The 17,394-nt window shown below is 42.6% G+C and overlaps 1 protein-coding gene across 6 annotated transcripts in view; it reads right to left on the bottom strand.

Annotated features, from left to right (window-relative positions):
• AKNAD1 (AKNA domain containing 1) overlaps positions 1-17,394 on the bottom strand; it is a 37,668-nt gene that overhangs the window by 2,968 nt on the left and 17,306 nt on the right. For 5 of the 6 annotated variants that reach the window (XM_082687586.1, XM_082687588.1, XM_082687584.1 and 2 more), the window contains exons 7-13: positions 15,191-15,347; positions 10,198-10,278; positions 10,018-10,109; positions 7,113-7,210; positions 2,970-3,092; positions 2,767-2,874; positions 434-515 (exon numbers count right to left, since the gene is read on the bottom strand). In XM_082687586.1, coding sequence (XP_082543712.1) covers positions 434-515; positions 2,767-2,874; positions 2,970-3,092; positions 7,113-7,210; positions 10,018-10,109; positions 10,198-10,278; positions 15,191-15,347 — 741 coding nt within the window. The remainder of the gene's footprint in view (positions 1-433; positions 516-2,766; positions 2,875-2,969; positions 3,093-7,112; positions 7,211-10,017; positions 10,110-10,197; positions 10,279-15,190; positions 15,348-17,394) is intronic. The other variant, XM_082687589.1, reaches the window with a different exon arrangement.

Genomic DNA, 17,394 nt, shown 5'->3' with positions numbered 1-17,394 from the left:
AGCAAGCTCTCTTAAACTGGAATGGCTTCACTCTTACCTTTACACCCCCTTGCTAATTGATTCATACTTATCCTTTGGTGGTCAGCTTCCCTGACCCCCAAATTAGGTAATGGTACTCGGTACACCCTCTTTTTGGCACTTACAAAGACTGGCTCTTCTACCAGGAAAGTAACTTCCATGAGGTCAGGGACAGTAGTTTAATTTTTCACTGTGTCCTAAGAACCTGGCACAGGACCTTGATGTTAACACTCAAATACTTGTTGAATGAATACATGTATGTTTGAAGTATTAGCCATACTTTCATTTGAATCTTGGCTCAACTACTTATGATCTAGGTGATCTTGGGCCAGTAATTTCATGCACTAAGCACATTGTATGTACCCAACTAGTGGGTAGTCATATTTGTTATTATTAATAATAAAATAATACTTACTTTCCTGGTATGGGCTCATGTTCATCATGAGAGGATTTTGGATTCAATGTCTGGGAACAGATCCATTCTGGCTTTGAACGAGCTGAAAGATGTTAGTTAGCTATGATTAAATTCAGAGCATCAGAAATGATCCCCAGGGGCACCTGGGTGGCTCAGTGGGTTAAAGCCTCTGCCTTCGGTTCAGGTCATGATCCCAGGCATGTAGGATTGAGCCCCATACCAGGCTCTCTGCCCGCAGGGAGCCTGCTTCCTCCTCTCTCTCTGCCTGCCTTTCTGCCTACTTGTGATCTCTCTCTGTCAAGTAAATAAATAAATAAAATCTTTTTAAAAAATGATCCCAGACTTTTCTGTGTGAAATATTTCATGAAATTTTAAGAAGAAAATTGGGGAACATAGAAAACAAAGAACTTTCTATCAGGTATTCTGAATTCAGGAAAAGAAATTTAACTCATTTATCTTAAGAAAATCAACCTTTAACAGGGGTTTTATCAGTAGCCATGAGACCAGGAGTCTAGGTTTAGGTTTGCTGGGAGCTAGCTGTGTGACACCTGAGCATGCCATCCAGTTTCTGTGGACTCAACTACTTCATCTGACAAGTGGAGGGATTATCCCCTTGACGGGGATTGAGGTCTTCTCCAAACACAGGAGCAAGGTTTCTAGGAGTCAGAAACTAAATTATGTTACTAAGATAATTCCAGAAAATAGACTAAACAAAAAAGATAAATGTAGGAAAGGCACCATGGAAGACAAGAATGCCAGGGAAAGGAAGAAAGAAGAGTAGTGGCCAATAAGTCTGCCTTCTCTGTTGCTGGTTCTCCTTCCCAGGTCTCCTGTCTTATTCACCAGTCTCTTATAGCTAGGCTTCACTCCCCCTCAGGAGGGTCCCATTTGATAAGGGAACTGGGAGACATTGTCCCTCAGACATGGAAGGCAGAGCAGAAGCCAGAAGGTCCAAATTAGACATGTTGACCACCCAAACCTAAGTTGTGATGAGCAGAGATACTAATGAGTTTAGTCTTAATCCTTTGCTAGTCTCCAAATACAATTTTGGATTTTATTTGAAACATAGAAACTCAAAGTTGGGGAGGGACCATAGGGTCATCTGCTCCAGTTCTAGTCTGGCCTACAGATTTGTACATCCTGACAAAGTACATTGTCTCCGGATGGGATCTGTAGAGACATCTCTGCAGATGGGGCTCACGACCTCCCACAAAAGCCCACTCCATTCCAATTTCTGGAAGGTTCTTTTCAATGTTGAGCAATACCTCTCCAAGACTTCCACCCTCTCGGCCACTGTACAGTTACTAATGTGGCTCGAAGTCACACTTCCAGTGACTCAGTTGACCCCTCATTCCCTCATGTATCGGAATGACAAGTCTCATGGGCTATAAACCCAAAGGCCAAGGAGATAGTAAAAAATCTGCTCTGTTACTTCTGCAGAGTTTTGGTGGCTGTCATCTTGACAGAACACATCCACTTGAAGGATTTGGCATCTGGGGACATAGGAGGCACACAGCTGAGTTCAATCTGATAAATGGCATTCTTTCATCTTGGAAATTGGCAATTGTGAAAGATAAGAAACATTCTCCCTGATGCCCTGTCCACAGATAAGGAGAGAAAGAGCTGGAGGTTTCCCACAAGGAGAGGATGTTAAAGAACCTGATACGGCTGCCATTCAGAAGCAAAACATGGAGTAGTTCCTTCCTTCCCTTTTGTTCCCTTAGCACACTCTGACTTTACAATTCTAGCACCACATTTTGCCATGAACTTTACTTTTTGAGGGATGAGTTCCTTTCATAGAACTCCTTGGGGAGGGAGGAGCTGTGTCTTATTCATCTTTATAAATAAATGTTTGTGGGCTTTTAATTTTTTCCAGTGACAGCAAAATTTTGCATTGAAATTAGCAAAATGATGTTTAAGGAGTGTAAAAATAGTGTTTTGTTTTTTTTTAACATGCCAACTTTTAGTAGGGACATATTTAAAGCTTTCACCACTCCTGAATAATAGCAATACTAGTGGCGACCTTTTGGTTGGTCATTTGTATAGTAAATATTTACCATTTGTTACCTACTCACACTGAGTTAGCACATAATAAGTTTCAAGGTCCATTATTGCCATTATTGCCAGGATTTTCTGTCTCCCAGCCCTGGCCCAGCCTCTAGCCATCCAGGATGCAGGAGCCTCAGGTGAGTACTAGAGAACCAAGGAGCAGACTGGAAAGGGCAGGGCATCCCCCACCCCAAAGGGGAGCAGTGGTCGGTATGATACAGGTCCCCCATGCCTGGGAGACCACCCTGCTTACAAAGATGAGATCGTGCAGCAGATGTACTTACAAGGTGAAGAATTTTTATTTTCGTTTAAAAAGCAGAGCTTGACAAAGGCACTACTTTCATTAGGATTTAAGTAATTCTGTCCTGGCATGTTGTATTTGTAATGAAATTCTAAAAAGAAAAGATGAAAAATACAACTCATTGCTGGCAAACAACAGCCGTGCCCACTTAACGCCTTCCTTGCAAGGCCCCTTTGTCACACTCACCTTCAAGTGGCTTTTTGCCACAGACTCTTCTGGAATTATGACTCTTAGTGCCACAGATCTCACACTGATTACTTTGCAGTCCAGTCCCAGAAAGAGAAGAGCAGTTGGGGCCTGCATCAGAACCTGAAAAAGCCCAAGTTACAAAAAGAAAGTGTGAGTTTTTTCATCAGAGTGATAAAATGTGGTGTGGAGAGTAGAGCTTGAACCTCGCCAGGTATGTAGTTGGTGCCAGAGTGTTCCACTTCCCCAGTTGTGTTCCCAAGGGGAGCTGCCAGCCTTGGGATGATGTTTGGAATCCCCTTATGACAACTGAGAGATGTTTTGATAAGGAGCAGATTTGATATGAAAATCTTAAAATTTTCCTTGCACATGGGGGTGCTTAGTGAAGGTCTGTGGAATTGATGGGTCTGTGAAAATGTGGCCCACAGAATCAACTACAAATGCAAGATGGAGGGGTGCCTGGGTGGCTCAGTTGTTAAAACCTCTGCCTTCGGCTTAGGTCATGATCCCAGGGTCCTGGGATCGAGCCCCGCATCGAGTTCCCTGCTCAGCAGGGAGCCTGCTTCCTCCTCTCTCTCTGCCTGCCTCTCTGCCTGCTTGTGATCTCTGTCAAATAAATAAAAATCTTAAAAAAACAATGCAAGATGGATATTTTTCCAGATTTGCCCTGATACACCCACATTCTTTTCTCAGACCCTGTTGTGGCCAAGAGCTTGTGTTTTGTCACCCAGACATTTGGAAAGATGGTTTATCTTTTCATCAAATCCATATGCCGATATGGGCAACTGAATTATAGCTCTGTCTTTATCCATGCCACAGAGGCTAGCAGTTGAGAGCGTGTATATCTAACGCAGGTCTAGAACCCCACAGGCTGTGGACCATGGAGGACTCCAGGTAAGGCTAGAGTGTAAGAGCCTGGGCCAGACGGATGAGCACATCAGGCTTGGGTGTCCAAGCAACATCTCAGGTCCAGGAGGGATGAGACCAGGGGACAAAGTCTCTGCCAATGCTACCTGCCTCACTGCTCTGGTAATTATGCTCATTTGTAACATTATCTTTCAAAGAATAAGTCACAATGGAATGAGTTCTAGAGATGTTTATTCTTTTCCATATCTCAGTCAGTAGCCACTGAGGGGCGCCTGGGTGGCTCAGTTGGTGAAGCATCTGACTCTTGGTTTTGGCTGAGATTGTGATCTCAGGGTCATGAGATCAAGCCCTCTGAGTCGGGCTCCATGCTCAGTGTGGAGTCTGCTGGAGATTCTCTCCTTCCCCTCTGCTCCTCTCTACCCCCACTTGTGCATATCCTCTCTCTCTCTCTCAAATAAATAAATAAATAAATAAATAGATAGATAGATAAAATCCTAAAAAAAAAAATAGTCATTGAATTTCTTCAATCCATAACTCAAAGAAATTGCAATAGAGGATTGAGGGCATACCCTGAGAAGGTTGTATAGTGGAAAGGCATGAGGTTCAGATAGACCTGAGTTTGAAGTCCGGGTCTGCCATTAGTTAGCCGTGATGGTTAAAAATTTTTCCACAAATTCTTCAATATGTTCTTCCGAAGGCAGAGCTTAATTCTTCACTCCTTGAGTGTGAGCTGGATTTAGGACTTGCTTCTCACAAATAAAAGGACAATGTTGATGTATAGCTTCCAAAACTAGGTCATAAAAGACACCAAAGCTTCCATTTTGGTCTTTCTCTTGGATCTCTTGGCTGTGATGTCATAGTGACATTCAATGTGGGCCTACTAGAGAGGTACACATGGTGAGGAACTAAGACCTCCTCCAATGGCCATGTGAGTGAACCATCTTAGAGGCAGGTTCTCCAGTCCCAGTCAGGCCCTCAGATGATGGCGATACTGGCCAACATCTGACTATAGCCTCATCAGAGAACTTGAGCCTAAATCACTTAGCTAAGCTGCTCCCAAGTTCCTGACCCATAGGAATTCTGAAAATGTTTGAATTTATTTGTTATTTTGAACCATTAAGTTTCGAGATACTTCACTACACAGCTGTAGAAATATACCAGCTCTTTGATTGGCAAGTTACTAAATTTCTCAGAGCTTCCATTTCCTTATCTGTAAAATAAAGATAATTCCTACTTACAGGGATGTAAGGATTGCTAAATGTTATGCACCATGTCAACAGTTCTCAAATATTTTACATCAGAACGCTTTTACACTCTTAAAATTAAGAACCCTAAAGAGCTTTTGCTTATTACAGTTTTTATCTATCATATATCATAATATATGCCATTTTTTGACCTGTGGTGAAAAATCTCATCCTGCATTGGAGAAGAGCTGTTATATGGCATTCAGTTGGTTGAAGATGGACTGGTACAGAGATATCTAAGGCTTTTTGGTTTTCAAGTAGAATTTTAAACTGAAACATTTAAAAATATTTGATTTAGTTCATCATTTACAACCAACAGTAAACCATTTCATGCTGACAAAATAACTTTTTTTTTTAATTTTTAAAAGCTTTATTCATTCATTTAAGAGAGAGAGCGTACACATGTGCTCATGGAGGTGAGGGGCAGAAGATGAGGGAGAGGGACAAGCAGACTCTGCACCGAGCCCAGGGCGCAATACAGGGCTTCATCCCAGGATCCTGAGATCATGACCTGAGCGGAAACCAACGCTCAACGCACTGAGTCATCCAGGTGCCCCCAAATAATGGGTTCTTAATGCAAAAGAGCTATTTTTATTTTTATTTATTTATTTTTTAAGATTTTATTTTTTTATGTGACAGAGATCACAAGTATGCAGAGAGGCAGACAGAGAGGCAGGCGGTGGGCAGGGGGGTGGGGAGGCAGGGGAAGCAGCGCTCCCTACTCAGCAGAGAGCCCGATGCGGGGCTCCATCCCAGGACCCTGAGATCATGACCTGAGCCGAAGGCAGCAGCTTAACCCCCTGAACCACCCAGGCGCCCCAAAAGAGCTATCTTTAAAAATTAAAAGAGTGGCTGTATTTTATGTTTTGACAAGTGACTTGAGTATCTGGCATGATAGAAGGCTCTGGATCCCACCACTTCATCTCCATTCAATCGGTTGCAGTATTGGCCTTGCACGGGGATGTAGCTAGGAAAGAGAGGGCCTCACAGCCCCGCTGAGACCTTCTGGGCCTTCTGACCACACTTGGAAAACCTGTCCTGGTATAGCAGCTGGTAGGTGTTCAATCAATGAAACATTACTATGACTATTAGGAAAGGAATCATTGGGGTGCCTGAGTGGCTCAGTCGGTTAAGCATCTGCCTTTGGCTCAGGTCATGATCAGGTCATGATCCCAGGGCCCTGGGATGGAGCCTGTGTCAGACTCCCTGCAAGCTCAGCTCCCTGCTTCTCCTTCTACCCCTTCCCCTGCTCGTGCTCTTTCGCTACCTGTAACTCTCTCAAATAAATAAATCTTTTAAAAAAAGAAATTGAAAATGAATCATCTACTGAGAAGAAGTAGTAACTACACATGACAGAGCAGAAAGAACACCAAGTCGAAGGAAGGGCTCTTGGCCAATCACTCTTATGAGCGTAAACAAGCCTCGTTAGCTCTCTGGCCCCGGGGTTGTCGTGTATAACAGGGAAGACCGGGCTGGGGTGGGGACCCTCAGGCTGGGAGCTGCCTGAACAGGCAGGCCTCGGCCTCACCTCTTCCTCAGGCAGGGTGGTTCTGCCTGGGGATGTTTTTCTGCTTAAACTACCTTTGGAGGAAGGCTCCTCTGACTAAAAATATCATTGAATTCCATGCCCTGCGTGCTGTCCCGGTCTCCCAGCTCTCTTTCTTTGCTTCTGTGAAATGTGTATGGACAAGTCGGCAGCAAGTCTCCCATGGCCAGGAAGCTCAGCAGGCGGGGATTCTGGGTCATGCTGGAAGGATGACACCCAGAGCTAAGGCCACCTCACAACTGAGTGCATGGAGTCCTGGGACTCCCGCACAGACACAGGAGGCGCTCTCACCCTGTCTGACCACATTTGATCCATTTGAATCTATTCCATTATTAATTTTTTACATAGTGCCAAAAACATACAATCTGCAACCCCCACATCTGGGTAAAGCTGCTTGGTGTGGCCGGTGGTCTGCCGGCAGGGAGCAGACCCATGGAGGGGGACCTTGAGGACGGAGCCCCCACCTCCCCAGGCCCCTCAACTTACTGTGAATCGAATTTGCATGCAGGGACTTTTCTTGAATGGCGGGGGGACACCTTCCACAGTTGATCCTCCTGTGCCCTTTTTTCTCCGCGTTTTCCTTCCTATAAAAGGTGCATAAGATCCCATAAACTTTAAGCCCACTTCTAGAGATCGTGAGCATACTGGTAAAACCGAAATGTTAAATTTCTTGTATCAGAGCCTGGGACAATGCAGGAGTGGCGTCTTGTCCTCAACACAGAGATCCCTCTACCTGCCTTTTGGAGAGCTTCACTATAAGAAACTGTACCCAGCACCACCTGGCCTAGTAAGAATATGTATACTAAATGTTAAAAAATAAATCTGTTTTTTCCCCAGAGGACAATATCTAATCACCATGCACACACATGCAATGTAGAAATTTGAAGCATGGAATTGTAAAATTTGGAGTTTTCTTCATATTCATGTCTCAAAATCAACTCTTTTCAGGGGAAGAAGCTGTGCTCCCTCTCAGTATTGGGTCACATGGCTTTGGCTCCATACATGCAAGCTGAATGTGTCCAGAACATCCAGCGAGCGGGATTTCAGCTGTACAAGGCCACCAGGGGGCACCAGAAAGATGGCTTCCAGTTGTCTTTTACCAGGACACTTTCTCTGACCTGTCTTTCGCTTCAGCCTCCCTCCTTCTTCATGGAAATTCTAACTCCTTGAGAGAAATTCTAATCCATCACAATTCTTAATAAAGCCCTCGCTCAGCCCCTGAGGTACAGTAATAGCCCTCCAGGAAAGTTGCTTGTTCTCAGTGTGGAAGGCACTGTGCCCTTGATGTCCTAGACAGAGCTGGTGAAAGAAGGGGGGGGCAGGGTACCAGGGCAGGGCACAGGAGGAGCAGCCCCAGGCGTTGCTTGGCCTACGCAGCATCCCTCAACCGCACCCAGGCCCGCTGACCTCCGGTGGAGAGGGGCCCTGTGCTTGGAGTTAGTGGAGCTGGGGGCTGAGAAGCTGGGTCCCTCCCCTCCCCTTGGAAAAACATGCTTTCCTCCTGACTCACATATTTTCTCACACCTCATTTTCTGTCTCCACCCTCTGCCTTCGGGGCATTTGAACATCTGCTCTTCAAAGTGGAAAACTTGGATCTCTTTCAAGAGAGTTCAGTCCCACACATGACTTTCTTTTTCTGCCTCTTTTAAGCTTCTTTGTGCACTAAAATCTTCTTGCCAAACATAAAAGCTAAGGGCGAGTCTACTTAAGGAGACAGGTTCCCAAAAGGACAAAGTAGCTAAAATCCAAAATCTTAAATCCAAAATCCTACTTCAGACATAGCACAAAGGGATATGCATTTTATTTGTAGCATATTTATCATCTATTTGCATATACATAAATATCCCTTGAATATCAGCAAACTTCATAAAGCAATATCCTATCTGAGAGATATCTAATCTTCTAGAAGAATAAAGAGTGTATGTAGTCCTTTGTTCAATTAATCCCTCAGGTATTATGTAGTTTACCAAGATATCAATTTATAAATTTATAAATTTCAATTTATAAATGAATGTACCCCAGTCATACATTCATTGTTAGATCTAATCATCACACTCGGCTGTGCTTTTCCTTTCCTCTTGCCTGTCATAAAAGAGAAAATTAAGTCTGGAACATCGGTCCCTGACTTGGTATTTAAAAGTATCTGTAGGGTCTAGACTAGGAATTTGAAAGAGAAGCATTCAATACGTTGCATGCTTAATTAAAACATTTTTTTTTAACGTCAAACTGTTTTTATTATACTTACTACAATTTAAAAAATTCCAAAACCTTGGTTTCATTCAATAAATAAAAATAGTTGGTCTGGGGTGTCTCAAGGAGTAGGCGTTATTACTGCCCCTTATATTTAAAGGAGAGTCAAAGCTGATGACTGGCATGTTGGTTTAAAGCAGTTGTCCATACCAGATGATGCATGGCCATTTTTAACACAAACACCCTTCTGTTTTGGGGCGGGGCGGGGACGGACATTCACTTAGGACAAGCGCCCATTCCCGTGGTGGAATCCTTTCGAACTTCAGACCTTGTCATCTGCTTCTATTAGAGTCTATTATGTGTATGTAATAATAGTTGCTAAACATCTCCTCCCTCCTTGACTCTTGACCTTTCCAAGGTAAGTTAGCCCAGCTTTGGCTTGCATCCAGGATACTTCCTGAGCATATAGGTGACGCCTCTCACTAACAGACAGAAGCAGCAAATAAATGATTCTGAATCCACATGGGCTAACGAGCAAGCCAACTAAAGTTTCAAGAACATTACGGATTTCTCCTTAGGATTTTATATGGATAGGTTTTATTTTATTTTATTTTATTTTATTTTTTTACACAATTTACAACTTCTTAACCTCTGGAATGGGGAGAAGTGAACCCTGAGAGGTGGAATTAGGTTTATTTCTAGTGGGACTGGGGACAGAAGGAGGGAAAGGGCAGATTTTCATTCACCACCAGGAGGTGGTCTACAAATGGTGCACGGTATTCTCCTCTTTGGGTAATGTTCTGAGGGAGCGTACAGGACTTAGCGACCCTTCGTGTGTGCTGTAGCTACGATTCTTAACCAGGGGGAACTTCTGAGAATCACTGGAGCAGATTTAAAAGAAGTATTCCTACCAGCGCTCCAGTCCCGGTGAGGCTGACACAGGAGGTGAAGTTGAAGCGTGCGCATTATTTGACAATCTCCCGGATGACTCTGATGCTCACCCCACTGGAGAACCACCGCGAGAGCGATTCGTGCATCGAGAGGGAGGCGGGGCCTGCCCAGCCCTGCCATCTGTGATTCTGAAACTTAGCCAGCGGTTGCTGGCGTCTGTTCAGTTCATCTGACGCCCACTCTCCCTGGAGCTATCATCCTGGCTCTGGCTCCCACCCATCCTAGGGATTCAGCAGCAAGAAGCCCTCACCATTCAAGAACTCCGTGGCAAAAGGCACAGCTTGGACTGGTCATCTGCGCGTGGTCTCGGTCCTGGTTTCCCGAGGTGGTGTTGGGGTTCTCCTGCACCACAAAGCACACACAGATGTGGCTCCGCGCAAGGAAGTGACTCAGGCCGCCACCGCTCACGCACTGAGGCAGCTGAACTCACCACTTCGGGACTCCTTCCCTTGGATTTCTCCGATTTCTCCCCTTTCTCCCTCGGTGGGGTCTGTGCTGTAATGGCCTGGGGCTTAAAGAGAGAATGTTTCAACACTGGCTTGGCCTCTTGCATTCTCCAAACATTTAAAAATTTTTTTCTTTCCTTAGTTTGGAATTACCCCAGGCTCCGCAGGAGGATGAACAGATTTAGGAAGATAATTTTTAAATCCATCAATCTGACCACTCTTCCTAGAGCTCTAAGAGCTTTTCCAAAGAAATGCATTCAACTACAAATTAAAACAGGCTTTAGGGACTATTCAGAGGCTGAAATTATTGTTTATATGTCCCTTTTTAACACAGAAAAATTACACTACTTCACCAAAAGGCCTGACACCACCCAGAGTGTATTTTTTACTACAGTTTTACCCTTTCTGCAAACAGAAAATGTGCTCTTTTTCCCCCATTATAAACAATGCTGGCACAAGCATCGTTGTACAGATAGCTTTTTCCATATTTTGAATTACTTCCTTAGGAAATGTGTAGGTCAAAGGTTGTGAACATGTTTGTGTGATGATACCTGTTGCCAAATTGCTTTCCGCGAACGCTGTAAGAATTACACAGCCGCCAACAATGTGGGCAGCTCAGTTTGAGCACACCCTTTGCTGCCTCAGGAATTATCCTTGAAAATGCTTTTGTTAATTTAAGAAGCGGGGAGGTGGCACCTCATGTTAATTGCCTCTGTTATTAAAAGAGATAAACATTTCCCCATGTGCTTATTTATTGGCTGTGTTTCCTACTTGTGACTTTCAGTTCATCTCCTTTGTCCATCACTTCTTTGGAGATTTTCAGTGTTTCCTTACTAGCAGAAACAACCATTTGTTGACTGCTCATTGGGCCAGGTGCCCCTTTGTTCCTTCTCGCCATCCGGGCATCCTGAGGCTCAGAGAATTTCAGCCAGTTGGCAAGGTCACAGAGAGTAAGTGGCAGAACTGGGATTGAACTCTCCCCTTCTGCTCATGTTCTTAGCCACAATTCTCCTGCTCCTTTGTGAACCTGTCAGAGCCCTTGGTATAATAAAAATCTCAATATTGAACATTATTTGTTCCTAATATTTTCCAACTTGTCTGCCTTTAAAAGAAGGAGGCTGTGGTTTTGGTTTTGCAAATAGTTAAAATGTTGATGTTGCCAAAGAGGAGGTGGCAATGGCCAAGAAACATATGAAAATGGGTTAAATTCCACAGTCTAAGGAATATCGGTGAAAACAATGAGACACCAGTTTCATTTATCACTTTGACAAAGGTTGAAAAAGAAAAAGAGAAGATTCCCAGGGTGGGCTTGGGGAGATGGGGGACACACAGCTCCTTTCCGATGTACAGCTGGGGCCTGACACACCTTGCTAAGGGCCAGTTTATCAGAATTTTCACTCTGCCTCTTTAACTGTTTTTAGTCTAAGGAAATAATCAAGTATGGCCCAAAGATTGCATATAAAATGATGTTCCTAAAGTAGTGTTTGTTATATCAAAGAACTGGAAAAAAACAAATGTCCGTCAACAAGGGATTGGTTAAATGACTTGGTAATGAAATACAACGCAGCCCTTAAAAATGAAGCTGTAGATTCATTCTACATGATTGTTGAGGTGCATGTGATAAATGTTAAAAGAAAAAAAGCATCATAAACCTATATAGCATGATCCCAGTTTTGCAAAAATTTGTGTCTTCAGAAAAGAAAAAAAGACTAGACAGATACACACTAACATATTAGCTATGATTTTCCTCTCTGTGAAATGTTCTTCTTTATACTTTATCTTCTCGTTTGTTTTCCAATAAGCATAAATTGTTTTTATAATTTAAAAATTAAAGAATTTGCCCCGTGTTTTCTTTGATCATTTCTCACTTTTAGGGGTTGAGGGTTACCCCTCCACTTCACAGATAAGGCAGATTTACATGAGCAGAATGTAGGCAAGTGCCCTCCACCTGAACTGGGAGACCTGGGATCCAGTGTCCCCTGACGTTTGTGCCCGTTTGTGTCCTCACCTTCCTAAGCTTCCAACTCTTCTTCTGTCAAGTCTTTGCCAACTGTGAGCTCTGAACCAACGTTATTCTTTTGTTGCTCTCCTTTTAGACCCATGTGTTTTTAATCCCAGTACTTCCAGCTCATTCATAATGAAATAATCTCAAGCTGTGGGCCCTAGACCAGCAGCCCTGGCATCACCTGGGAGCTTGTTAGAAACAGAATTGCACGCTCACCTCAGGCCCACCGAATAAAGCCTGCATGGAGGAAGATTAACACATGATTCCTGGGCGCACTGCAGTTGGAGAAGCCCTGATCTGGAACAGGTACCCGAGGCAAGTGTCTCTGAGAGTAGGAAACAAGAGCCATACCAGCAGCTGTCATCAGCACTGACATCCAAGGTGTCAGTTGGTTTCAGAACCCAGGGCTCCCAATGAAGCCTGTTTTAGAGCCACACTCGGCAGCACTGGCTTCAGTCAGAGATCCAACAGAGTGAATGCAACCTAGCAGGTCTGAGCTGCTGGATGTGCCCCTGGGATCAGAGGACCACCTCATGGCCATTTGATCTGGTTAGTCTGTGTTGGCATTGTTTTGGGGACTTTGGTGTTTTTGTTTGCTCTTTTGGGTTTTTTTTTTTTTTTTTTTTTAGGCAGTTTGAACTTAGAATCCATTCTTGAGCTCCATGGGAGGCCCACTTTAGGGGATTCTTGGGCTAAGAGTCACTGGGAATTTAATGGCAGCATTCCTGGGACCATGGGAGGGAGCAACCTGAAGTAGCATGTGGTGGGGACATCTTGTGGCCACTCTCCCTTTCTCCTCTCACAACTGGTCAGGCTCTCCCTCAGGAGCAATAGCTGTGAAGGAAGGGGCCTGTCGTGGCCCCAAAGGACACCCCCATGTCCCTTAGGAATCCGTGGCACCGCACAGAGGGACTGCCTTAAGAATTGCAGTTCCACGGGGAGGGACCCACATCAGTTCAGCATCCCCACTGCACCCCTAAGGCATGGTCACATCCTGCCTAGAGTCCCTGTCCCCAACCCTCCACCAACCTGCCTCCTTCTCAGCTCTCCCTCCAACTCAATTTAAATCTTACCTTCCCTGACCTTGTTTCCCTGCTCGACTGGGCCCTCCCACAGTGAGGATGTCATATGCCATTACTGAATAGTCACAAAAGCTAACACCCAGCTAGTGTGCCTCCTACGAGCCAGGCCCCGCTTCAAGCGCTTTACCTATATTAACTCACTTCACACCATAACAACATCGTAACAATTTCTGACAAGCTGCCAGATGATGTCAATGCTCTTGGTCTGGGGACCACATTTAGAATTATTTCATTACAAATTAATTGGAAGTGCCAGGATTAAAAATCCGTGGGTCTGAAATGATATGACAAAATTACAGTGAGAAGTAAATAATAGTAATTCTGTTGGTTCAGAGCTTCACAGTTTACAAAGACTTTTTGCAGAAGAGGATTTGGAAGCTTAGGCTGGTATTATTATCTTTATTTTAGAGAGAAGGAAACTGAGGCACAAAGAGGTTACATAACTTGCCCAAGGCCACAAAGCTGATGAGTGACAGAGTTGGTATTCAGATCCAGGCAGTTCAGCTCCAGAGTCATAGGAATGTGTCACATTAAGTACATTGCACGTCTAACATTCTGTCATTACATATTGATTTTATTTGTTCATTGTATGTATCCCTTAGAGATATGTAAGTATCTTGAGGGCAGGTGGTTTGTCGGCTTTGTTTATGTTATACCTTAATACCTAGAAAAGTGCCTAGCATTTGGCAATAAGTGTTGAATGAATGAATGATTCTCACAATAGACTCTTTTTTCAGGGATACTTAGGACAAAATTCTAGAGCTCTCATTATTTCACAATAGTTGCTGGTAAACTTGGGACCCAGTAAAGAAAAGCAAACCCAGATCTGAGGAAACTGCTGGAAGGAAGGCTAGGCTCACTCCCTGGGCTCCCTCATACCACTGGGAAGCCAATTCCTGTTCACAGCTGGGAAGTGTTGGAACTGTTAAATCCACAAGAGCTCAGAGGTTACTATACTGAGCATTCATGCTATACCAGGCATTCAGTCAGATGTCTGAAACACAAAGATAGGTACAAAGGCACAGGGAAAAGTGAGACACAGTGCTGTGGGAACACAGAGGTCCAAGCAGAGTTCTGCCCGGGGTGGGGGACTGTGTGTCAAAGTTACATAAATGGCCCAAATCAGAAGCTTAGCCTTGAATGAAATTTTGCTGGGAAGGTTAAGTGTTTTGAAGGGGCAAACATACTCCTTTGGCAGGGCTAGCATTTATGTAAGCTTCAATATCTTGTTCTTAACCATGACAAAAACCTATTTAGATTTTGAGAATCAGCCACAGGTTGTGATTTCAAGTACTGTATGAAACAAAAGAGTCACTTTATGGCAATTATCCAGATGATTCAGTTTCTCAGAATTTTAATTTAGTCTGAAATGTTTCTGATAGTTGAGGCTACAAAAACAAAAAGTGTAGAAAAACAGTGGTGATTGCTTTGAATTCCTAATCTTGCATATGTAGACAATCCCAAAGAATTTAACTTGAGAGAAGGAAAATGCAGAAGTGGACCCATGGGAAATAGTTCTTCCCACTGAGTGTGTTATTTTTTATGTAGAAAAGGGAATATAAGACTATTAAGAAGAAAAATTATTTCTTCCAGGCACAATCCACAAAAATGTTGCTCTTCATCCAGAAGAAATAGCTTTTCAGTGGTTCCTCAGTTTAAACTGCATTGTGACATTTTAAACTAATAAGATATTTAAAAAGCCAACACTTACAATAGCTTCTAATTTTTAAAAGCTGGTTCCACTTTAAATAATATGATTCATGGGACCTTGGAAAGTTAAATTTTCATGAAATATTAAAATAGAATTCATGATTTCATGATTTAGGATTCTATAAGTGCACAAAAAACATTTTTCCTGGCATGAAATTAGGCTGTAGGTTGCTGCATTACCTCATTTGAGGGTGGAGAGGATGTGGATGCCAAGTCATCCGGGATGATTGGAGAGCTCACGGGAAAAGAGACGGCTGAAGTACATTTGCCCTTATTAATTTTCTCTTTAACATCTTCAAGTAGCAGCTCCAACTTGAAGATTTCACCTTCCACTTCTCTAATAAACATAAACAGGCATCTTACTGGGTATGCAGTCAACATTCTAATTAGTAACAACAGTTCACGAATATAGCATTGATCTATATCATTAATGTGGTTTGGCTTCAGACAGGAAGGATAATGGACACCCGCCCTGACATGCATCCTGTTTATAGCCTCACTCCAAAGGCCTGGGCTCTAGTCCTCATTTTGTTATTCATTAGCTGTGTATCCTTGGGAAAATCACTTCATCTTACTGTGCCTCCAGGGTCTCAGCTATAACATGGGGAGAACAAGAATCTGCTCTCTGGATCTAATTATTTTGACGTCCCTTATAGTTCTAAGAGCTATGATTCTATAGAAATAATGATTTATATCAATTGAAAAGAGGAAGGACATGAAATATCTGAATCATTTGATTAACAAGCTTGATCTGTAGGCATATGTACATACATGTATGCATGTATAAACAAATGTGTACGTGTAAATGTGTACATAAATATAAATATCGCTTTTTCCCAAAAAGAACCCAGTTTCTTCAAAGTCTATTTTACCTCATATTAATCCACAAAGCAAAACCTCAACAAATTTCAAAACATTAAAAATTGTACCACTGCTTTCTCACTAAGATCAGGAAAAAGGCAAGGATGTCCCTCCAACCCTCTTTTTCAACATTGTGCTGGAAGTCCTACCTAATGAAATAAGATAAGAAAATATAAGGTACATATATTGGAAAGGAAGAAATAAAAGTGTCTTTGTTCACAGATGAAAATCCTAAAGAATTAGCAGAAAAACTAGAACTAATAAGCAATTATACTGAGGTTGCAGGATACAAGGTTAATATACGAAGGTGAATCACTGAGCTGTATACCATCAATGAACAAGTGAAATTTAAAATTTAAGACACAATACTATTTACATTAAGATCCAAAAAAAAAGAAATACTTAGGTATATTTACAAGACCTATATAAGGAAAACTATAAAACTCTGATGAATGAAATCAGAGAACTAAATAAATGGAGAGATATTCTATGTTTGTGGATAGGAAGACTCAGTATTGTCAAGATATCAGTTCTTCACAACTTGATATATAGATTCAGTGCAACCCCTATCAAAATTCCAGCTTGATCTTTTGTGGATACTGACAAAGCGATTCCAAAGTTTGTAAAAAGAGACAAAAGACTCAGAATAGTCAACAAAATATTGAAGGACAAAAACAAAGTTGGAGGATTGATGCTATCCAACTTTTTTTTTTTTTAAGATTTTTACTTATTTATTTGACAGAGAAATCCCAAGTAGGTAGAGAGAGGAAGGGAAGCAGGCTCCCTGCTGAGCAGAAAGCCAGATGCGGGGCTCGAGCAGAGCTCGATCCCAGGACTCTGGGATCATGATCTGAGCCGAAGGCAGAGGCTTTCATCCACTGAGCCACCCAGGCACCCCATACACTACCCAACTTTGAGACCCATTATAAAGCTACACTAATCAAGGCAGGGGGGTACTGGTGAAAGACTACACAAATAGATCAGTGGAACAGAATAGAGAACACCCAGAAATACACCCACATACTCACCTGATGTTTGACAAAAGAACATGGCAATACAATGCAGCAAAGTTAGTCTTTTTAACAATTGGATATCCACAGGCAAAAAAAAAAAAATTAATCTAGACACATACCTTATACACTTTATAAAAATTAACTCAAAATGGATCACAGACCTAATATAAAATGCAAAAGTGTAAAACTCCTCGAAGATAACAGAGTAGAATACCTAGATAATCTTGGGTATGGTGATGACTTTTGAGATAGAAAACCAAAAACACCATTCATGAAAGAAATAACTGATGAGCTAGAGTTCATTAAAATTAAAACTTCTGTTCTGCTAAGAAAATGAGAAGAAAAGCCACAGACTAAGAGAAAATATTGACAAAGGACTGATAAAGGACCATTATCCAAAATATACAAAGAACCCTTAAAACACAACAATAAGAAAACAACCAGCCCAATTTTAAAATGTGCTACAGACCTTAACAGACACTTCACCAAAGAAAATATACTAAAAGGAAA

Source organism: Mustela nivalis, assembly GCF_964662115.1.
Source record: "Mustela nivalis genome assembly, chromosome: 10".
NCBI lineage: Eukaryota > Metazoa > Chordata > Mammalia > Carnivora > Mustelidae > Mustela > Mustela nivalis.
The sequence above is the reverse complement of the archived record's forward strand: the minus strand, read 5'-3'. Positions and strand labels throughout refer to the sequence as shown.